This window comes from Apodemus sylvaticus, chromosome 5 (genome assembly GCF_947179515.1).
Source record: "Apodemus sylvaticus chromosome 5, mApoSyl1.1, whole genome shotgun sequence".
Lineage (NCBI taxonomy): Eukaryota > Metazoa > Chordata > Mammalia > Rodentia > Muridae > Apodemus > Apodemus sylvaticus.
Window position 1 is genome coordinate 140,788,729 of NC_067476.1, and position 27,511 is coordinate 140,816,239.

The 27,511-nt window shown below is 40.9% G+C and overlaps 1 protein-coding gene across 1 annotated transcript in view; it reads right to left on the reverse strand.

Moving 5' to 3' along the window:
• Nucleotides 1–27,511, reverse strand: part of Pigu (phosphatidylinositol glycan anchor biosynthesis class U) — a 78,954-nt gene that overhangs the window by 41,865 nt on the left and 9,578 nt on the right. Inside the window, exons 2-6 of the mRNA XM_052184024.1 lie at nt 26,827–26,891; nt 15,182–15,241; nt 13,794–13,856; nt 9,651–9,760; nt 6,612–6,712 (exon numbers count right to left, since the gene is read on the reverse strand). Coding sequence (XP_052039984.1) covers nt 6,612–6,712; nt 9,651–9,760; nt 13,794–13,856; nt 15,182–15,241; nt 26,827–26,891 — 399 coding nt within the window. The remainder of the gene's footprint in view (nt 1–6,611; nt 6,713–9,650; nt 9,761–13,793; nt 13,857–15,181; nt 15,242–26,826; nt 26,892–27,511) is intronic.

Sequence of the window (27,511 nt, forward strand, 5' to 3'; positions counted from 1 at the left end):
TTTACCAAATGCTTAAACAACTCCTAATTTTTAAAATTAAAATGACAAAGAAAATGACAAATGTGTGTTTAATGTCTGTATTACTTTAGAAAGAACCCAAGCACACAAAATGTATGCAGTGCTGGGAGTTGAACCTATGGCTCTGTACATGATAGATAAGTGCCCTACCAAGCAAGGTACACACCCAATCCTCGGTATTACTTCAGGATAGGTTCTCAAAAGAAGAATAAACCAAGCGGGTGGTAGTGGCGCACGCCTGTAATCTCACCGGGTAAGAGCACTGACTGCTCTTCCGAAGGTCATAAGTTTGAATCCCAGCACCCACATAGTGGCTCACAACCATTCATAAAGAGATCTGATGCTCTCTTCTGGTATACACAGCTATAGTTTACTTACATATAATAAATAAATCTTTAAAAAAAGATTAAAAAAAAAACCAAAAACCAAAAAGCAGCAGAATAAATAAAAAATATAAACATTTTAAGACTACTGATAAACAGCCTCCCAGGAAGGTAATACCAATGTGTTAAACCAACTTGCAATGTTCATAAAATATTAAACAAAATTGTGTGTATAACATTTTTAAATGGCTATGAATTTATTCAATAGAAATCAAGTTATATAGTAAAAAGCCTCTCTGTGGAACCAAAACTATAGCTCTGAGATTTTCTTAGAACCATTTTCCCCTCCGGGTTTAAAAGAAAATTATTTGTGTATATCCCCAGAAGGAAACCATGGAAACCATGGGGGAGCCTGGGAGAGCTGTGTCTCTCCTTCCACCATGTGGGCCACGCGTAGTAGCGGGCTCCTTCGCCCACTAGGTCAACCTGCCAGCTCTTCCACGTAACCCTGGCTGGCCTCAGACTCCTCACTATATGCTGAGGACGACCTTGGAATCCTGACACTCATATGTCTCCCTCCCAAAACTGAGAGTACAGGCATGTGCTACTATGACTGGCATTACTTTTAAAATTGTGAAGCAGGGTCCAAGTTGGTTGGTGGCTCTCTAGTGCACTACATAAGCAAAGGCAGCCCTTGAACTTATGACCCTCCTGCCTTCAACTTCTAAGGAACTCTTTAAAGTTACTTACATATCAATTCTAATGACAGAATAACAGTCATAATAATAAAAAACAAAAGTGACTTTCTCAGCGCTGGTCAAAGTGATACATATCTGTATTCCAGCTACTTAGGAGGCTGAGCAAGAAGGGTTCCTTGAACCCAGAAGCTTAAAGCTAACCTAGACAACTGCACAAGAGCTCCAATAAGGTCAAAACAAAGCAAAACAATTAGAAAGATGACATTTCCCAAGGCCAGTGCTTCTGGCTGACGCAGCACGTGTCCTTTATTGTGATGGACACTAGGTGTCTTGGTAAGGGACAGCCTATACAGTCTCTGCGCTTAGCATCTAGAGGCAGAGATTGAGGTAGGACATATAGACAGTAAAAACTTTTCTTTCTAGTATTATTTACTTATTTTATGTATGTAAGTACACTGTAGCTGTTTTCAGATACAACAGAAGAGGGCATCGGATCCCATTACAGATGGTTATGAGCCACCGTGTGGTTGTTGGGAATTGAATTCAGGACATCTGGAAGAGCAGTCAGTGCTCTTAACTGCTGAGCCATCTCTCCAGCCCATAAAAACTCTTTATTGTTAAGAACTGTCTCTTGCAAAAATGCCCACAACCTTCATAACAATATCAGAATTTCTTCACCACTGGAGATTGAAGCTAGGGGCTCTATTCTACCACCGAGCTATATCCCAGTCTGTAATTATTGTAAATAACCCAACAAATGAAACTAAAAGGCCTAAAGAACATCATAAGCAACCCAAAAGAAACAAAGCCTTAAGTCATTCTCATGAGCTACCCTGCAAAAGGTTAGTACACTGTACATAAACGGCTCACGACACCTGATGTTACATGATGAGTATTTCTTGATCTTACCAATGATTAAGCAACAGTATCTGAAAATAAGAATTCCTATGATAAGCCAGGTGGTGATGGCACATGCCTATAATCTCAGCACTTGGGAGGCAGAGGCAGGTGGATTTCTGAGTTGGAGGCCAGCCTGGTCTACAGAGTGAGTTCCAGGACAGCCAGGGCTACACAGACAAACCCAGTCTCAAAAAAAACAAAAATAAAAAAATAAAAAATAAAGAATCCCTATGGTATTATAGGAATATATTATAAGAATATAAAGGGCTGGAGAGATGGCTCATCGGTTGAGAGTACAATCTGTTCTTCCAGATGTCCTGAGTTCAATTCCCAGCACCCACATGCTGGTTCACAACTATCTGTAATGAGATCTGATGCCCTCTTCTGGTGTGTCTGAAGACAGCTACAGTGTACTTATGTAAATAAAATAAATAAATCTTAAAAAAAAAAGATTTAAAAAAAAGAAAAAAGAAGAATATAAATTTAGCAACAAATTTAAGGAATCATGAGCTGGTAGATTCCATTTGTAGAACTGGTAAGAAAATACCTGGTTGTGAAGGCAAAAAATTAATACACATGACGAAACTGACTGTAGTATTATTTAAGTACCTAAATACCAGAAAATCACCTAAATACTAAATAATAGAAATTGATTAAAGCATTTCTAAGCTGAGCATGGCAGTTGAAACACCTACAATACCAGCCTCAGAAAGCTGAGGCATTCACAATCAGACTTGGGGTACATCGGAAGTTTGAAGTCTGTCTGGGTTAAATACCAAAACCTTTTCTCAAAAATCATACATACGTACATACACACACACACACATATATAGAGGCAATAAAGGGAGGGGAGTCTTGAAGAATTAGCTCAGTGATTGACTCAGAGGACCCAAGTTCAATTCTCAGCACTCACAGCCATTGCAACTCCCACTCCAAGGATCTAGCACTCTCTTCTGAGTGCACAGCCCTCATACACATGTGTACACAATTAAAACTTAAACCTTAAAAAGAATCTCCACATATTCACTCACACAATGGACCAGTGCTCGGAATTACAGACTCCAGCTGGTGGAAGTGGCACATGTGTCTTTAATCCTAGCACTAGAGAGGCAGGGGCAGGTGGATCTTTGTGAGTTTGAGGGCAGCCTGGTCTACATAGCAGGTTTGAGGTCACGGCTACACAGTGAGACTCAAAGGAAAAACAAATTCAGGCTGGGTTCTTGAGCCCGCTCAACAAGGACAACACCTGGCACACGAGCCTGCGTGCATGAGGTCGACCCCCAAAGCCCACAGTGGAAGGTGAAAAACAAATCCCAAAAGCTGTCTTCCTACCTCGTGTGCTGTGGCAAGCACACATGCTCAGACACATAATCAATACAATGTAGAAAAAATAAAATAAGGTCTAGATTACATCTGGATCTGTCACAGTGAAACCCAGTACTCTGAAGACTAAATAGAGAGGACAGTAGCTTTGAGGCTAGCCTGGATGCAGTTTGGGAAGGGTTAGAAGGTGTGGTTTTGTTAGGTAGGTTTGTCTCTGGGCCTCTGAGGTTTCAGAAGACTCAAGCCATTCCCATTCCCAGTGTGCTCTCAGTGTGCTTCTGTTCTGGGTCCGGATGTGCGCGCTCAGCAGGTAGTCCAGCTCCAAGCCTTTGTCTGCTGCCACACTCCTGCCAGGATGGTGAAGGTCTCTTACACCTCTAGAACTGCAAGCCTCAAATAAACATTCATTTCTGTAAGTTGCCTTGGTCATGGTGTGTTGTCATAGCAATAGAAAAAAGACTAATACAAAACAAACTAACAGACAAAATGCTCACTGGTACATTTATGGGACCATGTTACTAGCTTCAGTTCTCCCATCCTCCCTACGCCCAGGCTTTCTGTCTGCTTTAAAGTGCCTTCCCATGGCGCACAAGAAAGATGCTTCCCCGTGGTTTTCTGTTTTGTTTTTCTGTTTGTTTTTGTTTTGATTTTTTAGTAAGGGTATCACTATAACTCAAACAGGCCTAGAACTCACTATTAAGAGACAAAGTTATCCTTTAATTTGTAGCAATCCTCCTGCCTCTGACTTCTTGGTACTAAAATTACAGGCACATGTCACCATAACTGGCCCATGTGTTATATTTTGATTAATGGATATTAATATAGACAATGCTACCAGAAACTTTAAAAAGTCATGCCTGATTGGACTTGTCTATTATGCTTCTCCCATTCCTAGAAGAACAAGATGTTTAAATTAGTCCCCTCATGCAGGAAGATGATAGACTTACAGAGTTGGGCCCTACCTAGATTAGCAAACTCCAGCCAGCTACTGATGTACAAATGATCCATAGTGAAACTGATGGCAAGTCACATCCACATAGATAAGCTGATCTATACAAGCAGCTGTGTCAAAACGCCATGACCAAGGCAACTGAAAGCACAAGCTAAGTTTTTGTGGCTGCTTTAATTAAGTTTGGGGTGGTCTGTTAAATAACCTTTTATTTGGGGCTGGTGGGCAGAAAGACAGAGAGGCTCTCACTACAGGGTTCTGGCTATCCTGGAACTCAATATGTATATCATCCTGGCCTTGAACTCACAAAACTCCACCTGCCTCTACTTCTCAAGTATGGGGATTATACACATGAGCTACCACACCTGGCCAAAATTATATTTTCTGTGGCACTATTTATTATATATAATACCAAAAGTCTGAAAGAAAAGTGGGAGAAAACTAGAAATATATAACCCATATGTAAATGGAAAAGACTTTCAGTCAAAATGTATCATCAATCACATGTATTATACTTTATCTCACTGAAATGACAGTATATAAGAATTAAACCACCAAAAATAGATTATAACAAAAATATTCTTTTTAAAGCGTTAACCTTTATTTTATTTTATATGTACAGGTGCTCTGCCTGCATATGTGTCTGTATACCACGTGTGTACAGTGCTGGTAAGGTTCAGAAGAGGACACTGGATCCATTAGGGCTGGAGTTACGCACGGTTGTGAAGATACCACGTGGGTGCTGGGAATCCAGCTCAGGTCCTCTTGAAGAGCAGCCAATGCTCTTAACTGCTGAGCCATCTTTCTAGGCCCTCCTCCCCTCAATTTTTAAAAACTGGGTATAGTGACAACAAACACCTATAACTCCAGCACTGGGTAGATAAAAACATTGTCAGGGCAGTATGGGCAACAAATTGAGTTCTAGACCAACCTAGGCTACAAAGTGAGACCCTGTCTCAAAGAAATAAAAATGTACACTTGAGAGCTAGAGAGCAACCAATGACAACACATACCTACAATCCCAGTGCTTGAGAGGCAGATGCAGGCAGATCCCTGAGAGTTCAAGGCAAGCCTAGTCTACAAATTGAGTTCTAGGGCAGCCAGGGCTGCATAGTGAGATCCTGTCTCAAAACAACAAGCAAGCGAGCAAGCAAGACCTCAATGGGGAAAGGCATTTGTGAAAATCTGATGACCCAAATTCCATGCCAGAATCCACAAAAAAGTAGGAGAGAAGTAGAGTGGGCCTCTGCCATAAACACGAGCCACGGCATGTGTGTCCCTACAAACACATCTCTCTCTCTCTCTCTCTCTCTCTCTCTCTCTCTCACACACACACACACACACACACACACACAAACATGCATACACAAAATAATAGATAAATTAAAATCAAAAGTAAAACAAAAACAATTTCAGGAAAAATAAGCCACAGTATAAGACTAGAGCAATCACATAGAAAAAAGCAAAAGTAATGATAGAAAATAAAAGTAGTAATAGTTGCTACTTTGCCCAGCAGTGAATACTACACGGTGTTGTGAAATGTAAGTTCTAACCACAGATTTACTTATTTATTGGTGCTAGAGTTTTAAAGCAAGAGCTTATCCATTCATTCTAAGCACATACTACCACCAAGTCACACACTCAGCCCTACTACTGATTTAATCAAAACTGAAATATAAGAAAAGCAAACAAAGAAGAAGCAGAAACATTGGTACAAAAGTCCTATAAGAAATCGCCACTTCTCGTAACAGAACACAATTAAAAATGCCTAAAATGTATCAGTCATAGACAACTACATAGTTCAGAAACACAGAGGTAAATCATAGCAAAGTATTACTCCAAAGAAGCTGAACTAGCCAGAAGTGATGGCTCAGCCTATAACACCAGCACTGGGAGGTGGAGGCAGGAGGATTAGTGGTTCAAAGCCATCCTCCCTAACCTGACTCACAACAACAAAGACTGGCCTAGACATCTTACATTCAGAATTGATTCTTCCTTCTTTCTGTCCTGCATTTACAAAAGAGCTGCAACACTACCATGAGAGACAATAATAACAAAGTTGGACTATAGTTACAGAAGACTGACATTCGCATATCATTTGTTTGGAACTTGATTATGTCAGTGATTCTCTGAGTGGTAGATTTTTAGGGCTTTATTTTTTTTCTCTTGGTTTATCTAAATTTTCTATAATAATCTTATGTCATTTATATGCAATTTTTTTTAAAATGTATTTTTTTTCTTTTTGAGACAATTTCTTACTATATAGTAAAGGCTGGCCTTGAATTCCAGATCTTTCTGTCTCAGCCTCCCAGATATGATAATAAGTATGTGCTACAATGTCAGCTTATGTATGCGTGTAATAAAACCCTGTACCTTTTATATTCATCTTGGATGCCTTACCTTTTATTGTGGTCAAAATGAAGAAAGCAATGAGGGTGTTGTTGATGGCGCAGGTAGACTTGGCAACACAAGACAAGATCGTGTAGGGATTTAGGAGATAGCTAGGGAAAACACATAGGTTGTCATTAGCAAATCTGATCAATGGACCAGAGAGAGTCCTGGCCACCACAACCATGAAGTTCAACTCATTTATGAAAAGGAAGAAAACTTCTTAGAAAATCATCCCACAAGCCAGGTGTGGCGGCACATGCCTGTAATCCCAGCACTTGGGAGGCAGAGGCAGGCAGATTTCTTAGTTCAAGGCCAGCCTGGTCTACAGAGTGAGTTCCAGGACAGCCAGGGCTACACAGAGAAATCCTGTCTTGAAACACCGCCCCCCCCCCACAAAATCATCCCAAATAGAAAAGGATAAAGTGGGATTGAATGAATAAAGGCACTCAACATTATATTATATATGTATATATGCAAATCTGTCATGTTTCTATGTAAGAATCACAAAGATCCTATAAACTAGCAAAAATATTCTTGTTTTTATTTTGTTTTCGGTGGGTTTTTTGTTTGTTTGTTTGTTTTTGCATTGTTCTGTGATTTTTGGGTCCTATGAAGCACAAGCTGGCCTTGAACTGGTGATGACCCTGCATTCCCAACCATCTGGCTTCCAGCTTGTCAGTGCTGGGATCTCACGTATGTACCAGCCGCCAGCAACATTATCTTACTTTTGTAGATGATGAAACTGAGGCTCAGTGATTAAATAACTTGTCCAAGTTTTTAAAGCTATTAAATACACTCAAAAATCTGGTCTTCCTGGTTCTAAAGCCAGCATTCTTTCTAATAAGCCCCCTGCATAGTCAAGCAGGACCTCCTGAGCCAGACTCACAAAGTATCCTCCTAATCTACAAGTTGGTTGGCAAAGAACTTCACAGGACATCTTGACCTCCTATTATGAAAGTTAAGAGTCTTTCCCCGTTAAGGTAGGAAGGAATGGAATTAGAAAATGAATCTAAGGTGTTTTGGGGTTGGAAAGTTTTACACTGCCAGAATGCATTTTCTTTATTTCTGTCCTGCTTCTACAAAAAAATCTGTATCAGCTGAAATGAAAAAAAATAAAAAAAATAATAGTAAAGTAAAACCAGCCATCATCAAGACCAGAGGAAATACATAAGAACAAAATAGAACGCACACCTAGGAAAACCAAAGAGCTATAGCTGTGGTACAATAACCAGCCTCAGACAGGTCTACAGCTGTACAAGAACAGCCTCAGACAGGTCTACAGCTGTATAAGAACAGCCTCAGACAGGTCTACAGCTGTACAATAACAGCCTCAGACAGGTCTACATCTTTACAAGAACAGCATCAGACTGGTCTACAGCTGTACAATAACAGCCTCAGATCTGGCTGAGTTTCCCAGCAGACAAAGGAAGAAAACCCAGTTACATAATTCTGATTATCAGAAAAGAAGAAATACACCAGTGTCTTAGAAAAAGATTATAATAATTATTTACAAGTAAAGGCCTTAAACTAATACTATCTCCTAGGAATGTAAGATTAGTAGTTCTAAAACCAAATGCCTAGAAACTCTTGGGGGTTTGGTGGGTTTTTGTTTTTTGTTTTTCCCAGCAATCAGACTTGTTACACAACCTTTAAAGAAATGACTGCTGCTATTATGAAACTACCCTCAGGGGATACAAGAGTCTATAAGGATTCATTATGTTGCTAAACCTTTGGTCCTATTAAAGTAGTTCCCATCAAATTTCTGAAATATGTAGTTGAGAACGGATATACCAAAATTATCTCATTGGAGAAAAAAAAACAACACAAAATCTTTTCTAAGTAGCAGGTTCTAAAGAAGCAGCTGCCTAGACATCTACCCGGAATACTGAATAGGAAATTCATACACAGAGCAAAGACTCCTAAAAAGTTGCCTGCCCCATGCCGGGCGGTGGTGGCGCATGCCTGTAATCCCAGCACTTGGGAGGCAGAGGCAGGCGGATTTCTGAGTTCGAGGCCAGCCTGGTCTACAGAAACCCTGTCTCAAAAAACCACACACACACACACACACAAAAGTAGCCTGCCCCCCAGAATACCTGAGTGGGCATCAAACTCACTATGTAGGTGAAGCTGACCTTGAACCTCTGCTCTTCCTGCCTCCTATTCCCAAGTGGTAGGATGACAGACAAGCACCACGACACCTAGTTTATTCAGAGCTGAGGATCAAACCCAGGGCCTTGTATGCTATTCAAGCACACTAGTGACCAGGCTCCCTCCACAGACCCATTTTCTGATATGGAGTACTGCTACATAGCACAGATCAGCCTCAAACGCAGCAGTCCTCTCTCCTTAGGCCCTGTGGCTGGGATCACAAACATGTGACACCATGTCCAGCGTCTAATTCTAAAAAATTTTAAGAGCATGCTTTTCCACGAGGAAATTTATGTTTTGTTTAGTATGTGTTTCTAGAAACTAGCATGTTATTTATATCTGATGACTACTGGCTGATTAAATAATTCATTTTGCCCATCTCAAAACACAGATGAGAATGATCTGAGAGGATCATACTCACTGGCACATTAATACTCCTAGAGAATTCTTTGTTAAAGCATCAGCTGCTGCCACTCTCCCAAGCTGGTCACCTAGCCCAGTTTTCTGAATTATAAACAGGGAACTAAATCGTACATGGAGTACAGAAGCTATCTGAGACAGCAGCACAGAAAGATCAAAATTTTATTCAATATACCACTAATGAAGAACTACCATTCTTAAAAAACACTAGTTACAATCAGGTTGGAGCCCAAGCCAGCACTGAGTCAGAAGGCCTTTGTGAAGGGTTTGATTGTGCGTGTCCCTGTGTGAGCCTTTGTCTCAACAGAGACAGAATGGCTCTGTCTCTCTTATTGGCCAGAACCCCAGTTGTGCAAGAGAAGTACAGCAAACACTTGATGACTAAGACTGCAAATCTCTACAACTACAACATGGGAGAGTCTCATCAGATTTTCCTTGCGTTTGTTGGCACTGAGTTCTGATTTGTGGCGGAGTACTTACAACAGGGCCACTTTCAGAGGGATGTAGCGCATTTCCATAGGGGTTCGGATGAGTTCAGCCACATCTGGGGCATACTGGTCCAGCTCCAGGAGAAGCTTCTGCTTTTTAAACTAGAGGTGGGAGAGAGTGCACAAGACATAAACAGAAGATTTGCCATTGCTTTCAGGATGAAGTAAAAAATCTTTGCCCTGGTCTACACCATGGTCTGTCCCACCCTACCTCTCCAGGGTCCTCATACTCAGTCCCCCACCTAACACCAATAAGCCCCAGCACATGGACAGGGAATGTTCCTCATGCTCCCAGAACTCTCCCCTAGCTGACTCCCACACAGCCCTGAGAGCTCAGCTACTGCTTCCCTTCTCAGGAAGGTGTATGCTCCTCAAGGTGTGTATACACATTCTACTATAAACACTCTTCACGGCAGTACTTCTAACTGACTGGGGCCTGGCTCCTCCCTAGAGTCTAAGTTCCACAAGGGTTCCGGTTACTTAATTTGCTCTCTGTGTACGCCTAACACTTAGCACCGTGGGCAAACGGATGGATTAATGTATGGCAAAGTCACTTAGTCATTCTGGGAGGCGCCATCAGTGGTGGCAGGGCTTGAGAGTTCCAGCAGCAAAACATGTCCAAGCAGTTTCAATGATCTAGATGCACAGTATCTCAGGTTCCCTTCCCCATTCCTCTATCTCAAAGGTTTGTTTGTTTGGCCTTCTTTTATGCTTTTACAGAGGAAGCGTGAAGGAGTTCTGATGGAGAAAGGGACTGGAATGGCTGGGGAGCTAGAGTAGGACGCAGTCACATAGGGTAGAAAACTTCTTGTTCTCCCTCATGTATCCCAACAAATTCTTGGATGTAAGTTCCAAAAAAGAAACATCATTGAAGAAAAGGACAGATTAGGCTAATGTCACATTTGCAAAAGTCAGCTGGCCACCAACAGTTAGAGCATTCATACCCCAGAGGCTGATGGGAAAAGAGGGCTGGCTGTGAAGTCCCCTCAGAACCAGTTTTCCAGGATGCTTTGCAGACTACAGGGATAAAGTCTCAAATCCATCGAGACAAATGTCCCCAGACTGTAAAGATCCTTTTAACAAATGGAGACTTTTAAATGTAATTTTTATTTATGCTTTGATAGTAAGACATGTGCATAATGATATTTTAACTATAGCGAGCCCCCACTGATCTCTTATCCACGGCTCACTCCTGCTGTACTGTATCCCAATACATCTGTCCTGGCTGGGTGTGTGTCAACTTGACACAGGCTGGAGTTATCAATCAAAGAGAACGGAGCTTCAGTTGAGGAAATGCCTCCATGCAATCCAGCTACAAGGCATTTTCTCAATTAGTGATCAAGGGGGGAGGGTCCCTTGTGGGTGGTACTATCACTAGACTGGTATTCTTGGGTTCTTTAAGAAAGCAAGCTGAGCAAGCCAGGGGAAGCAAGCCAGTAAGTAACATCCCTCCATGACCTCAGCTCCTGCTTCCTGACCTGCTTAAGTTCCAGTCCTGACTTCCTTTGATGATGAACAGCAATGTGGAAATGTAAGCTGAATAAACTCTTTCCTCCCTAACTTGCATCTTGGTCATGATGTTTTTGTATAGGAATAGAAACCCTGACTAAGACAACATCCCTCTGTACTTTCTTTTACTTTATTTTATGTATTTGGGTGTCTTGCTAGCACGTGTCTGTGAACTACATGAGTGCCTGGAGTCCCTAAAGACCAAAAGAGAGCTTTGGATCCCCTGGAACTGGAATTTTGAACAGTTGTGAGTTGCCATGTGGGTGCTGGGTATTGAACCTGAGTTCTCTAGAAGAGTAATCAGTGCTCTTAACCACTGACCCATTATCTCTCTAGAACCTCTCTATTTTCTTTTTCTCTTTTCTTTTCTCTTTCTTTCTTTCTTTCTTTCTTTCTTTCTTTCTTTCTTTCTTTCTTTCTTTCTTTCTTTCTTTCTTCCTTCCTTCCTTCCTTCCTTCCTTCCTTCCTTCCTTCCTTCCTTTCTTTTTTTTTTTTGAGACAGGGCTTCTCTGTATAGCCCTGGCTATACGGGAACTACAAGGCCACTCTGTAGACCAGACTGACCTTGAACTCAGAAATCTGCCTGTCTCTGCCTACAAAGTGCTGGGATTAAAGGAATGCACTAGCACTGCCCAGCAAACATCTCTATGTGTATGTGTGTGTGTGTGTGTGTGTGCAGCCTTGAGGATAAGAGTACACCTTGGTACACTAAGAAATAGCATAGCGAGCTGGGCTTGGTGGTATATGCCTATAATCCCAGGGCTCGGGAGACAAAGGCAAGAAGATTAAAAATTCAAGGTCATCCTGGACTACCACATAAGAGCCTGTCTCAAAAACAGGAACAAAAAACAAAAGAAAATCTCTCACACTCTCTCTCTCTCTCTCTCTCTCTCTCTCACACACACACACACACACACACACACACACACACACACACACACACACGACACACGGCTAGAGAGATTACTTGGTTGTTTTTCTTTTTTTGTTTTTTGGATTTGTTTTTTTCGAGACAGGGTTTCTCTGTATAGCCCTGGCTGTCCTGGAACTCACTCTGTAGACCAGGCTGGCCTCGAACTCAGAAATCCACCTGCCTCTGCCTCCCAAGTGCTGGGATTACAGGCGTGTGCCACCACTGCCCGGATTACTCAGTTGTTAAGAACATTTGCAGAGGACTTGAGTTCCAGTCTCAGCACGTACATGGTGACACATAATTGCCTGTAACTCCAGGTCCAGAGTATCTGACACCCTCTTCAGACCTCTGCAGGCACCAGGAATGCGTATGTCCTCTCAGAAGCCTGGACAAGGAGAATGGTCCCAAGATACAATTTTCCTTGGCTATTACATGATTAGGAAGAAACTTTGTATCAATACTTTTTCACTTATTTATGTACATGTAGGAGCTCACATGCAGCAGGGCAGCTTATGGAGTCAGGAAGCCCACTTGCTGAAGCACTTCCCCGCTTCCACTGTGTGGGTTCCAGGGACCCAACTCAAGCTGCCAAGATTGGCAGCAGGCATGTTTATACACTAGGTGATCTTGCCAGCCCGATATGCCAAATTTTCTAATTAAGATTATTCTTTTAGGGCTGGGAAGTGCAGTGGGATGGCACTTTCCTAGCATTTTCCAAGGCCATGCTTTCAATCTCCAACCCCCAAATTACTATCTGAAGGAAAACCAATTTATCAACAATGGGACTCCAATTTTACTTCAAGAGGCTTAATACAGTGAGTTAAAGGCTTTGTTCATTTTTCCTTTGAAGAGATAAACTGATAAAAGGGAAGCTTTTCAATTTTTATTTTAGGGGCTGAAGAGATGGTATATCGGTTAAGAGCACTTGTTCATGCAGAAGATCCAGGTTTAATTCCCAGCACCCATACAGTGGCTCACAACCTTCCATCACTCCAGTTTCAGAAATTCCAAAATCTTCTGGCCTCCAGGACACTGCATGCATATGGTACACAGCCATATATGCACACAAAATATCCCCACAGAAAATAATAAAATTAAGAAATAAATACAATAAAATTTTATTTTAGATAGTATATCATTAAGCTCAGGCTGGCCACAAACTGGTGTAGAGCAGAGAATGACCCTGCACTTCTCATATAATAGCCTTTACCTCCCAAGTGCTGGCACTGCAGGTGTGAACCAATACAACCATGTTCTCTCTCTCTCTCTCTCTCTCCCCTCTCTCTCCTTTCTTCCTTCCTTTCTTTTTTTCTCTTTCTTTCTTTGAAGTATGTGTGTCTACATGTGTCTGTGTGTGTCTACATGTGTCTGTCTACATGTGTCTGTGTGTGTCTGCATGTGTCTGTGTGTGTGTGTGTGTGTGTATGTGTGTGTGTGTGTATGTGTGTGTGTATGGTAGTGTAACTATCACTGCACATAAGCAGAGGTCAGAGGATGACTTCCAGTAATTGTTTCTCTCCTTCCACCAACCCTGGAGACAGAACTCACCTGAGGCTTGCTGCAAAGGCCTTAATCCAGTGAGCCATCTCACCAGCCCCCGTTAATTTCTTAACATTTTTACATAGTTGGATCTTTAAGTACATGACTTTTGATTCTTTGCCATAAGTGAGTTACCAAATCCCTCCAGCTTTGTCCTACCCACTAATGACTTACCACAACTTTATTGAAGTCTTGAATTGCAAAATACAGGGCAATAGCAGTAAGGGCATCTGTTATCTGTCAAGAGAAAGAGAGTAATAGGAAACAGAACCAGGTCAGTTCAGGATACTGGATGCTGCCACGCCTGAAGAACTCTGGGGTGGTATTGCACTGACTACCCAGTACCAAACTCACAGTCAGGCCGGGCTTACTTAGGGAGATAGAAGAGATAGGACAACAAGTGCCCTGGACTATTATCCAGTCAATCTGATGGCCATATCTCTAGAATAGCAAGTTAAATGAAAATAAGCCAAGGATCGAGGTTAACACCTGTAATCCCAGAAGGCTGAGGACTCTCATGAGTTCAAGATCAACCTAGGTTACATGGTAAAAATGTCTCAAAAAACAAAACAAACAAAACTATACATACATACATACACATATACATATATATTCAAACATGTATATGTGTGTGTGTGTGTATGTTTGTGCGTGAAGGTAAATGAGAAATACCCACTGATCTGTAAGCGTCAGGTATGCCAAGTGCCTCACACATCCCAAATCTTGAATAAATAGCAGCCAATAAAATTAAGGAATACTTCAGAGTTTCTTTTTCCTTTTCTTTTTCTTTTTTTGGGAGAGGGAGGGGTGTTCAAGACAGAGTTTCTCTGTGTAACCTGGCTATCATGAAACTCTCTCTGTAGACCAGGCTGGCCTCAAACTCAAGAGATCCACCTGCCTCTGTCTCCTGAGTGCTGGCATTAAAGGTGTGCACCACCACCGCCTGCTAACTTATAGCTAGCAATGTTTTATATCCTGACCAGATTTTCAACTCCAAACTAAAGTTTCAAGTTGCTCTGCTCTCAAAACTCAACCTATCATCTCAATCTTCAATTCTTGTCCTTGAAAGCCTCTTCAGCCCCCTCAGAATATCTTGGCAGAATGCTTAGGAAACTCAGGATGCCCTCCAAATTGCCAGGGTTAAAGCCAACCATAGAATTTAGGGGCTACAAAATTGAAGACTACATAGTCCAGAAGCCAAAGAGTAAGAAAGAAGACCTGGCCAGAGTCCCGGCCTATTCCTCATACTCCATACCACAGCTCCAAAGCCAGGGTCCAGACTAAAGATATTGAGGCTTGGCTTTTACTTTCTGAGAAACTCACTTCCTGTCCCCCCCCCTTTTTTTTTCCTTATAGACCAGGGTTCATGATAAAGCCCTGGCTGGCCAAGACCTGCTATGACCAGGCTGGCCTTGAATTCACAAAGATCCACCTGCCTCTGCCTCCCAGGTGGTATGATTAAAGGCATGTGCCAACACACCCAGCTCTTTATTTTCTTAAAAACAAACTGTAAATACAAATCTGTATATATAGATATTGATTTTCTCTGGAAAGATACTTACCATAAATACCAATTCTGCATAGTCAATTAGGAAATGAAAGAGGTATATTATTAATGGAGTCTGTAGGAGAAAACAAAGATGAAAAAAATTAAGTTAAACCTTAATATAATTTATCAATTTCCAAATGGGGATAGGGAAAAACTTACTCAGCTAAAACATCCGGTTCTTCCTGCAACAGTATCCTGTACTAACTGAAAAACTTAGCCTCCTGAATCACATGGTATCACTGAAACTGCCAACAGAACATAGTAGAGGATAAAACAAAACTTGATGTAAGTTAGAAATTTGCCTGGCATACTTGGCTTGGTGGTTCACCTGCAGTAGAGGGTTGAAGCGAGAAGACAGGCTGAACCCCAGAGGAGTTCAAGGCCAGCCTAGGCACTTCAGTTTACCCCATCTGAAAAAGTAAACAGGGGCTAGGGATATAGTTCAGTCTGTAAGATGTCTGCTTAGTATACATGAAGCTCCAGGGCTAGTCTCCAGCCTGCAAAAACCCAGCGAGCTGCTGGTGAGTGCTTGTAATTCCAGGACTTACAGGCAGGGGTCAGAAGAGCAGGGGGTGGATCAGAAACTCAACATCATCTTGGATATAGCAAGTTCTATGCTAATCTGAGCTACATGAGATCCTGTCTCAAAAACAAAAGAAGCCGGGCAGTGGTGGCCCACACCTGTAATTCCAGCACTCTGGGAGGCAGAGGCAGGCAGATTTCTGAATTGAGGTCAGCCTGGTCTACAGAGTGAGTTCCATCTTAGAGCTAGCTAAAAGGGCTAACAGAAACCCTGTCTCGAAAAACCAAATCCTAAAAAAAAAAAAAAGGCTATCTTCCACTGGATGTTTTCCACTCCTTTGTCGAAGATCAAGTGACCATAGGTGTGTGGATTTATTTCTGGGTCTTCAATTCTATTCCATTGGTCCACTTGCCTGTCCCTGTGCCAATAAATACCATGCAGTTTTTAACACTATTGCTCTGTAGTATTGATAGAGGTCTGGGATACTAATTCCCCCAGAAGTTCTTTTACTGTTGAGAATAGTTTTAGCTATCCTTGGTTTTCTGTTATTCCAGATAAATTTGAGAATTGCTTTTTCTAACTCTGTGAAGAACTGAGTTGGGATTTTGATGGGGATTGCATTGAATCTGTAGATTGCTTTGGCAAGATGGCCATTTTAACTATATTAATCCTGCCAATCCACAAGCATGGAAGATTTTTCCATTTTCTGAGGTCTTCTTCGATTTCCTTCTTCAGAGACCTGAAGTTCTTGTCATAAAGATCTTTCACTTGTTTGGTTAGAGTCACACCAAGATACTTTATATTGTTTGTGGCTATTGTGAAGGATGTCATTTCCCTAACTTCTTTCTCAGCCTGCTTATCCTTTGAGTATAGGAAGGCAACTGATTTGCTTGAGTTGATTTTATAACCTGCCACTTTGCTGAAGTTATTTATCAACTGTAGGAGTCCTCTGGTGGAGTTTTTTGGGTCACTTAAGTATACTATCATGTTGTCTGCAAATAGTGACAATTTTACTTCTTCCTTTCCAATTTGTATCCCTTTGACCTCCTTATGTTGTCTAATTGCTCTAGTTAGAACTTCAAGTACTATATTGAAAAGATATGGAGAGAGAGGGCAGCCTTGTCTAGTCCCTGATTTTAGTGGGATTGCTTCAAGTTTCTCTCCATAAATGGTGCTGGTTCAACTGGAGGTCAGCATGCAGGAGAATGTGAATTGATCCATTCTTATCTCCTTGTACTAAGCTCAACTCCAAGTGGATCAAGAACCTCCACATAAAACCAGACACACTGAAACTAATAGAAAAGAAACTGGGGAAAACCCTTGAGGACATGGGCACAGGGGAAAAGTTCCTGAACAGAACACCAATAGCTTATGCTCTAAGATCAAGAATTGACAAATGGGATCTCATAAAATTACAAAGTTTCTGTAAGGCAAAGGATACTGTCAAAAGGACAAAACGGCAACCAACAAATTGGGAAAATATCTTCACCAACCCTACATCCGATAGAGGGCTAATATCCAATATATACAAAGAACTCAAGAAGTTAGACCCCAGGGAACCAAATAACCCTATTAAAAAATGGGGTACGGATATAAACAAAGAATTTTCACCTGAAGAAATTTGGATGGCCGAGAAGCACCTTAAGAAATGCTCAACATCATTAGTCATTAGGGAAATGCAAATCAAAACAACCCTGAGATTTCACCTCACACCAGTCAGAATGGCTAAGGTTAAAAACTCAGGAGACAGCAGGTGTTGGCGAGGATGTGGAGAAGGAGGAACACTCCTTCACAGCTGGTGGAATTGTAAGATGGTACAAGCACTATGGAAATCAGTCTGGAGGTTCCTAAGAAAACTGGACATGACACTTCCAGAGGACCCTGCTATACCTCTCCTGGGCATATACCCAGAGGATTCCCCAGCATGCAATAAAGACACATGCTCTATTATGTTCATAGCAGCCTTATTTATAAAGAAGCTGGAAAGAACCCAGATATCCCTCAATGAAGGAATGGATACAGAAAATGTGGTATATATACACAATGGAGTACTATTCAGCAATTAAAAACAATGAATTCATGAATTTTTTAGGCAAATGGTTGGAACTGGAAAATATCATCCTAAGCAAGGTAATGCAATCACAAAATACACATGGAATGCAATCACTGATAAGTGGATATTAATTAGCCCTGAAACTCTGATTACTGAAGATATAATTAGCATATCAAATGATTCCCATGAAGAAGGAAGAAGAGGGCCCTAATCCTGGAAAGGCTTGATCCAGCATTGTAGGGGAGTACCGGGACAGAGAAAAGGGAGGGGGAAAGATAAGAAAATGGATGGAGAGAAGAGGATTTGTGGGACATATAGGGAGGGGGGAACTGGGAAAGGGAAAAACTTTTGGAATGTAAACAAAGAATATAGAAAATAAAAATATAAATACATAAATAAATAAATAAATAAAAGAAAGAAGGGGAGGGAGGGAGAGAGAGGGGGAAAAGGAGGGAGGGAGGGACACTCTACACAGGACAGACTGTTGAATAAACAAACTAGGAGGAAATTTTCCTTCCTCTATTTTCTGATAAGTCTATCTAAAAATGTTATTTCTTGCCTTGATGGGCAGTGGTGGCACATGCCTTTAATCCCAGCACTTGGGAGGCAGAGGCAGGCGGATCTCTGAGTTTGAGACCAGCCTCGGTTTACAGAGTGAGTTCCAGGACAGCCAGGGCTACACAGAGAAACCCTGCCTCAAAACCAAACAACAACTAATGTAAATTCTCCTGGGAGACGGAAGGAGAACCCACATGTAAAGCTTGCTGTAACACCAGCACTTCAGCTGAAGTAGGGTGAAAAGTTCAAGACCAACCTGGGCTACATACAGAATCCTGTCTCAAGGGGAAACGGTTTCAAGAAAATTCACTCAATAATCTTGGCCCGAGGTTTTTCCTTTTAAAAAAAAAAATGGTTTTTAAGACAAGGTCCGATGCAAGCCTAGCTGGCCTTGAACGTACTGAACCCTCCCAATGCTCCGGATGGCCTGCAAGGTCAGAGGTTACATGGATACCACCAAGTCTAGCTTCACAAGGTTCAGTTTTGTTTTGTTTTGTTTTGTTTTGTTTTGCTTTGTTTTGTTTGAGAGACTTAAATTGTGGGTTAAATTTTTCTCATGTAGTAAACATTATTCTGATTTGCTTTATTTTATTAATCTAGGTAAGTAGTATTTTCTAGACACTTATTTATATACATGTTCATCTAAATTTCCAGCTCATTAATTATAAGGTTGCTTATAATGTTTTCTTTTTTGTTTGAGGCAATACATTTTCCTGTCAAGACAGCTTTAGCAGTAACACAAAAGTTTTGGTATGTTGCTTTTTTCCCCACTATCATTCAATTAAAAATATATTTTAAGGGCCAGAGAGAAGAAGGCTAAGAGAGCTCCTCTTAGCCATTCTTGCAAAGAACTGGAGTTTGGTTCCCAGCACCTACATTAGGGGGCTCACAACTGCCTGTAATTACAGTTCTAGAGGGCCTGATGCTTTGGGCCTCCTGCATACATAGCATTCACATATACACACAATTAAAAATAAATCTTTTAAAAAGACACTACACTAATCTCCATGGCGTTTCTTGTCTGAGCTGACCTCACGTGTACATACTGGCCGGGTGCTGTGTTCATTATGTATGAGTCCTGTGCTCAATCCTAGTACAAACACAAGAGAGAACGTGGCTGAATTCCAAACAGCTGCTGTTTGTTTATCTGTTTGTTTTTTGAGACAAGGTTTCTCTGTGTATCTCGAACCTAGAAATCCACCTGCCTCTGGCTTCCAAGTGCTGAGATTAAAGACATGTGTCACCGCGACCCAGCTGATCATTTATTTTTGAAGTATTGGGAATGAAACCTTGGGCTTTGCACATGCTAAACATTCTATTACTGCCCCAGCTCTTCTTTTTCTATTATTATAACTTATTTGTAGCTTAACTCTAGTATCATCATTACAAGTACAATAAATGATCTGAATAACTTAAAGTGTGTTCTGAGCCAAGTGGTGGTGGCGGCGCATGCCTTTAACCCTAACCCCAGCACTTGGGAGGCAGAGGCAGGCAGATTTCTGAGTTCGAGGCCAGCCTGATCTACAGAGTGAGTTCCAGGACAGCCAGGGCTACACAGAGAAACCCTGTCTCGAAAAAAATCAAAAACTAAAAAAAAAAAAAAAAAAAAGAAAAAAAAAGAGCACAGTATTCTATATCTTATATATATATATATATATAATCTTATAATAATATATAAGATATAGAATATATTTATATAGAATATATGTATATTCTATACAATATAAATATATATTCTATAGAAAATCTGAATTACATTTGTATGGCATATAATTTGCATGGTATAATTTGTATGGTATACACACTATAATTTGTCTGGTAATGATTTTTTAAATTTCTACATCCTTATTGATTTTTTAACAAATCAATTATATCACTCTTTGTTCTATCACTGATGGAAAAAGACAGGTTAAAAACATCCCACTATTACGACTGGAGAGGCAGCTCAGCAGTTAAGAGCATTTGTTGCTCTTGCCAAGGACCTGGGTCTGGCTCTCAGCACTCACATGCTGGCTCACAACTATCTTTAATTCCAGTTCCATGGAACCTGAAATCCTTTTCTGGCTTCCTCTAATACCAAACATATATGTGGTACATATATGTGCACTTAGGCAAAACATTCATACCCATGAAAAAATAAATAAATCTTAAGTATATATCCCACTATCACCAGGCAAGGGAGTATATACCTTTAATCTTAGCACTGAGGAGGCAGAGGCAGGCAGATGTATGTGAGTTTCAGGTCAGTCAAGGCTATATAGTAAGACCCTGTCATACACACAAAAAAGTTCCAATATGACTAAAGGCATATTTATTTCTCCTTTTGCTTTGTGTTTTTGTTTGTCTTTGAGACAGGACCTTATATAGCCCAGGCTAGCCTCAAACTCACTATGCACTGAAGATGACCCTGAACTTCTAACACTCTGACACTCTTCCAAAGTGCTAGGATTGCAAGTGTGTGCCACCACTCCCAATTTTATTCAGTGTTGTACACTGAGCCCAAGGATTCATGCATGCTACATGAGCACTCTACCAAGTGGGCTCCACTTCCGCCCCTGCTCTGTACAGTCTGAAGCTGTGAGTTAGATGCAGTTCCATGTAGAATGACTATCTCTTGGGTAGAGCAATTTTTATATTACAAAAAATCCTCTTCATGTCTAATAAAGTGGGGGGTTGGGGTTTTGTTTATGTTTTTGGCTTTAAAGTCATCTGACAGTAATAAACTACACTAACTTGTCAAACTACTATTTGCATGACATACTCCTCCCTTCCTTTCTTCCTTTTTTCCTTCCTTCCTTTTGTTTTTTGAGTTTAAGAGACAGGGCCTCATATAGTACAAACTATCCTCAAGCTCACACTAGGCAGCCAACGATTATGTCGGACTCCTGATCCCCCTACTTCCTCCGCCTACGTGCTAGGATTATAAGCATGTGCCACAATGCCTAGATTTATGAGTGCCAGGGGTTAAACCTAGGATTTATGCATTCTACCAACTGAGCTGCATCTCAAGACCAAGCTTTTTCAATCCTTTTACTTTGCTGGTCCTTATATTTGAGATGTGCTTTCTGTTCAGGTGATTTTGATGGTGGTTAGATGAGTGATCATCTGGTTTAGTTTTTTTCCTGGTGCTAAGGATGAAACACAATAGGTACATGTTCTACCATTAAGATACATGCAAGATTTCCCTAGCTCTGAGATGCATTTCTTTAAAAAGAACATACAATTATTTTTCTGTGTTTTATTTTGAGTTTGGTTTGGCTCTGAACCTTTGTGATGGACTCTAATATAGCAAAAGCTAGCCTCAAATTCATTATGTAGCCAAGATGACCTTGAGTTTCTGAGCATGGTGCCACCATCTTCCCAGTGTTATGATTACAGGTTCTGGTCTTACTTTTCTGCTTTGCTTATTTGAGACAGGATCTCGGGTATTCCATGCTGACAGCCAAGGATGACCTCTGACTTCCAGTGATTTTCTCACCTCCACCTCTTGAGTTACAGACATGCAGTACCACACCCGGTTTATGAGACATTTGGGGCTGAGTTTCATATATCTTAGGCAAGTACTCTACTAACTGAGTTATATCACCAGTCCTATTCACATTATTTTTATTTTATTTCATTACTTTTATGTGTGTGTGTGTATCTGTCTGTCTGTCTTTTTGTCTGTGTGCTTGTACTTGCATGCTGGTGTCAGAGAAAACCAGATAAGGGTATCAGATCCCCTGTAGCTGAGCTTACAGGCAGTTGTGTACTGCTTGACAGGAGTGCTAATATTCAAACTTGGGTCCCCTGTAAGAACAGCCACTCTTAACCACTAAGCCACCTTTCCAGCCCCTGAGTCTCACTTTGTAAACTTTGCTCTTGAATTCTGATTATCTTGGTACTTTCCAAGGCCTTTAAACAAACAGTTTGGTATTTCTTCTTTCTTCTTGTCCTTGCCAAGTTAGCTGGCCCACTACTATAAGCTAGCTCACCATTCCATCAGAATCAGAAAGGAAATGCATAGTTAGGTTTTAGTGTGATTGCTCAGAAGAATCTATTCCTACCACCTAACTACATGGAAAAACGTGCTTTTAACACTATAGGATGGGCGAAGGATGTAGTGGAAAAGTAGAATACTTGCCTAGCATGCACAAAGCCCTAAGACAAAAATCTATTACCAACACCCACCCCCAGCCCCCCACCCCCATGCTACAGATCTATCTGAGCCAGGAATAGTGACTCACATCTATAATCACAGCATTTGAGAAGCTGAGACCAGCCCAGGCTACATAGTGAGTTCTAGGAAAGCCTGAGCTATGTAAAAGGCCGTATTTCAAGAAAATGGTGAGGGGGGCTCGCAACATTGGAATGATCACTGACAGACATTTTAGTAAAATGTTTCCTAGCTAGGTGCAAAGTACCTAGCATGCAAGTGGCTCACAAACATGCATGCAGACAAAAACACTCATAAAAAAATGATTTTTAAAAATCTATTTCACAGGGCTCTAGGGAAGAGTAAAGGCAGTTATATATACAAAGAAATTACTACAATGCCTAGCACAAGTTAAATCTCAGCCTGTTGGCTACCTACAATCAACTTCTTATATCTTTTTAAAAACAGGCATCAATTGTCTCTTTCAAAGTTCCAAAGGAACTAATAGATTCTACTATTCACAAATCATTGTGCGTGTGTGTGTGTGTGTGTGTGTGTGTGTGTGTGTGTGTGTGCATATGTGCGTGCATTTGAACTTTATATTTCAAATAGCCTGCTTTTGAAATTTCTTGATGCTTCAAACAGTTTAAAAAGGACCCAAATGAGAAAAACATTGTAACATTTCTCAAAAAGCCTATCAGCAAAATGGCTGGCTTCCACAGTTAGCTAGCACCTATGTGGCAGTTTAATTACACATAAAACTGGAATAAAGAAGCACATATTGAATGAAATCTGCCTTTATGTTGAATATCAATTTGAATGGCCATAAATTTTCCCCTAAATCCTTAGTGACATTCTATATATACGACAAACTAAGGTTTTTGCTTTCATTAATTTCAGAGATACTTCTAATTTCATTTCTGATTTCTTCTTTGGTTCATGGGTTATTTTGTTTCCAAAGATTTGGGGGATTTTCTGCATATCTTCCTGATGTTAATTCTTTAATTCTTCCTTGGTTAGCAAAAATGAATCTCTAAGTGACAAATACATTGAACCTTCTTTTATGGACATAACATAGTCTCTGGAGCAAATGTCCTACACACACTTAAAATGTACTTAGATGTTACTGAATGGGGCATTCTAGATGGCTGATAGCATTATTCATAATTTCTATATTCTTGGGGCTGGAGACATGGCTGGGCATTTTAGAGCACTAGGTCTTTCAGAGAACCTAGGTTCAATTCAAAGCGCCTGCATGGTGATCCATAATAATTCATAACTCAGAGAGGTCCAATGCCATCTTCTGACCTCTGAGGACACCTGGCATACAAATTATGCACATACATATATGCAGGCAAACACTCAGAGAAGTTAGTAACAGACACATCTTTAAAAAAAAACCCACTTTCAAATTCAAAATTCATTGAATATTGAATTTTAATATTCAATATTCTTGCTAACTTCCCACTTGTCCCACCAACTGTTGGCAGGAACACTGAAATCTCCTACTCTAGTTAGGGACTGGCCTTCTTTACATGAGTCTGTTTCTTTAAATGTGGGGTTGGGGAGGCGCACACCATAGCTCACATTTGGAGGTCATAGGAAAACTTTCAAGAATCAGCTGTCATCTTCCACTTTATTGAAGTGGGGGTCTCTTTTTGTTTATACTGCTATGCTGTGTACTCCAGGTTAGGACCCATTAGGTCCCAGGAGAGTCTCCTGTCTTACTTAACTATCAAAGAGCTGGGATTAAAGATACATGTATCCCATCTGGCTTTTTACATGGTTTCCAGAGATTGGAATCAAGTCATCAGGCTTGCAGCACTAGCATCTGCACACACTGAGCTGGCTCCCCTGCCCGGTCTATCAGTCTTCACCTACTAAGGCTTAAAGCTGGAATTAGAGAGCTACAATCACTCATTCTGAGAAACACATCCTGTCACTCTGATAGGAACTTTGTCATTTCTGATAATATTCTTTGCTCTGGAGTCTGTTTATCTAAAAAATATAAGCATAAGCACCTGGGCTGAAGATGACTGAATCATTAAGAACACTGACTTCCAGGGGGCTCAGGTTCGCTTTCCATCACCTACATTATAGCTAATAGCTGTCTGTAAATCCTGTTCCAGAGGATCCAATGCTCTCTTCTGGCCTCTGTGGAAGCTGTACATATGCGGTACATAAGACATATATGCAGGAAAGACACCCATAAACATAAAACAAATACATCTAAAAAATTCAAGTGCATATAAAAGTAGTACATGGGAGGCAGCAGTGAGATGACCAGGAATTCACAATCACCCCCAGCCATAAAGAAGCCAGCCTGAGCTATATGAGATCCTGTCTCAAAAGAAAAAGGAAGTAAAGGGGGCAGGGAGAAAGGAAAAACAGATAGAGTGATGACAGGCAAGTATTATAAAGCCAGTGTCTGTGTCTTACTTTGTATCACTAAAACCTAGTAAGAACTGGTCTCTGGTAAGTACAAGTGTCTATAGAGAAAGGAGAGAGGGAGCGGGGACTGGCATGAGACCCTGAGGTAGGTACCAAAAATCAGTGATGAAAAGGGGTATAAGTTTTGAGGAGAAAAAAATAACCATTTTTCTATTCTTATAGGTAGCCCTGGCTGACTTACGGCTCCCTATATAGAAGAGAGATCTACTTGTTTCTGCCTCCTGAGTGCTTGGAGGAAAGGCGTGTGTCACCACACCTGGAAGATTAGAGGTGAGTTTAAGAATGGGATATGAGCCAGCAGTGGTGACTCATAACTTTAGTCTCAGCACTCAGGAGACAGAGGTATGTGGACCTCTTGAGTTCTACGCCAGCCTGGTCAACTGAGTGAGTTCCAGGTCATCTAAGGTTACACAGAAAAACGCTGCCTGGAAGAAAAAAAAAAGTGGGCTATAAGCCATGGAAGGGATAAGATTCTTTGGGTGATAAAGTAGGAGCATTTAACTTAGTCTAAAGTGATGCTGGATGCTGGAAGATTTTCTGGGAAGGTAAAAGTCTAAATTTGTGTTTCATAAATAGAGCCACACACACAAAAAAGGGAGAAGAATGGCTTTCTAGGAGACAACATCATGAGCAAATATGATTAGACATTAGAACTATGGTACAGTAGCACTGGAAGCTTAAGCTTTCAAGCACACCCCAGGCCCTTCACACTGGTCCTTGGGGCTAGTGGGCTGTCATGGATGTCAAACATAAATACCCAATAGCTACTTGTGCGCTTAAGAAAAGGAAGGAAGGGAGGAAAGAAGAAAGGGAAGAAAAAGGATCAGAGAGAAACTCAGAGAGATCTCAATGCTCCTCTGAGTATTGGGAATTTGCACCTGAGATTAGTGAAATACAGGTGCCAAGCCTAACAGTGACAAATTCAGATTCATAGTTTAGAAAAATGTTCCCAACTGCAGAGTAAAGAGTACGAGCAAGACTGAGCCAGGAAAAAAATTAACAATAAAGGTGCGTGTGGCAGAAATCCAAGAGACGGGGACGATTACTCAACAAAGAACATTTTTATATTTTTGTTCTTTTGCCATTTTGAGATAAGAGTCTCATATAGCCTGGGCAGGTCTCACCATGGCAGTCTCCTGCCTTGGCCCCTAGAAAGCTAGAATTACAGAGGGAGCCCATGCCTAGCCTGTTTTCACTAGTTTTAAGAACTAGTTTTATTAGGCAGGCAGTGGTGGTGGATCCCACCTATAGGGAGGCAGAGTTTAAGGCCAGTCTAGTCTACAGAAGGGAGTTCCAGGACAGCCAGGGCTACACAGAAAAATCCTGTTTCAAAATACAAAAATGAAAAACAAAAAAGGGAACTAATTTTATGGTTTCAACAACCTTGGTAGGCTAAGAAACCAATGTCATAGTTTCCATGGGCAAGCATTTCAAAAAACCAGTTACATGCCACTTAGCATACAGCGATTCATGGACTGACAGCAGCTTAAAACATGCAATAAATAAAATAATTTCTATAGAAGCCTCCGTTTGGTCTCCAGAACCCACAGAAAGCTGGTAGCATCTGGAATCTAAGCGCGTCTGATGGGACAATTACCCAGAAGCTTCACTGCCAGCTGGCCTGGCATGTGGAGCCCATACCTCAACAATGGAAGAACACTAACTCCTGAAAGTTGTACACACACAAGCACACACACATGAATACACACACATACATACAAACATAAACATGGTCTCTGTCTCTGTGTCTCTCTCTCATTCTCTCTCTCAAGTTTTTTAAGTCCTAACCTGGATCATTTTCCCTGTAATTCTACAAAAGGGCTATTCTTATCCAAAAACAGATCTTTTTAAATATCTGCAGCACACAGAGTTCAGGTTTTCTCTGGTATCCATAACTGTAAGCTTCTCTCAGTGCTAGAAAAGAAAGCACATACTTACTTCATGAAACACTGCTCCAGAATACGGAGACACTCCCAGATCCAACAGTGCAAGGCCTTCAACCACTGAAAGGGAAGAAAGACATATCCACTCAGACTTTAGAGACACCAGCAAAGGGTCATAAAGCATTAGATATTCCTAGGACCAAGAAATGCCTGAATGTATCTAATCCCTTTACTTCTGGTCAAGCAAGTAGCTGAAGGTTGATTTAAAAAAAAATTCAAGACTGTACACACATATGAAATTCTCAATCACACACACACACACACACACACACACACACACTTTTCAACAATGGACAATTCTTCCATACAAAGCAGACCTTTCCATCATGAGCAATGCTCATTATGAGAAAGTATTATACTGAACTGTAAACTTCTGAGTTTGGAGAAATAGCTTGGCAATTAAGAATGCATACTACTCTTGCTTCTCAGTTCAATTTCCAGCATCCACACTGGGCAGCTCACAACTGCCAATAAGCACTCTTCTGGCCTCTGCATTGACATACACATTCACATGCAGATATACATACATACATACATACACACACACACACATAACATATAGTTAAATAAATTCTTAAAAATAATCATACACTTCTACCTTCTTGACCTATACCAACTCTAAAGCATTCCTTTTACGTATATTCTGCCCTATTCCAAAATACAATTAACAAAATCAGCAG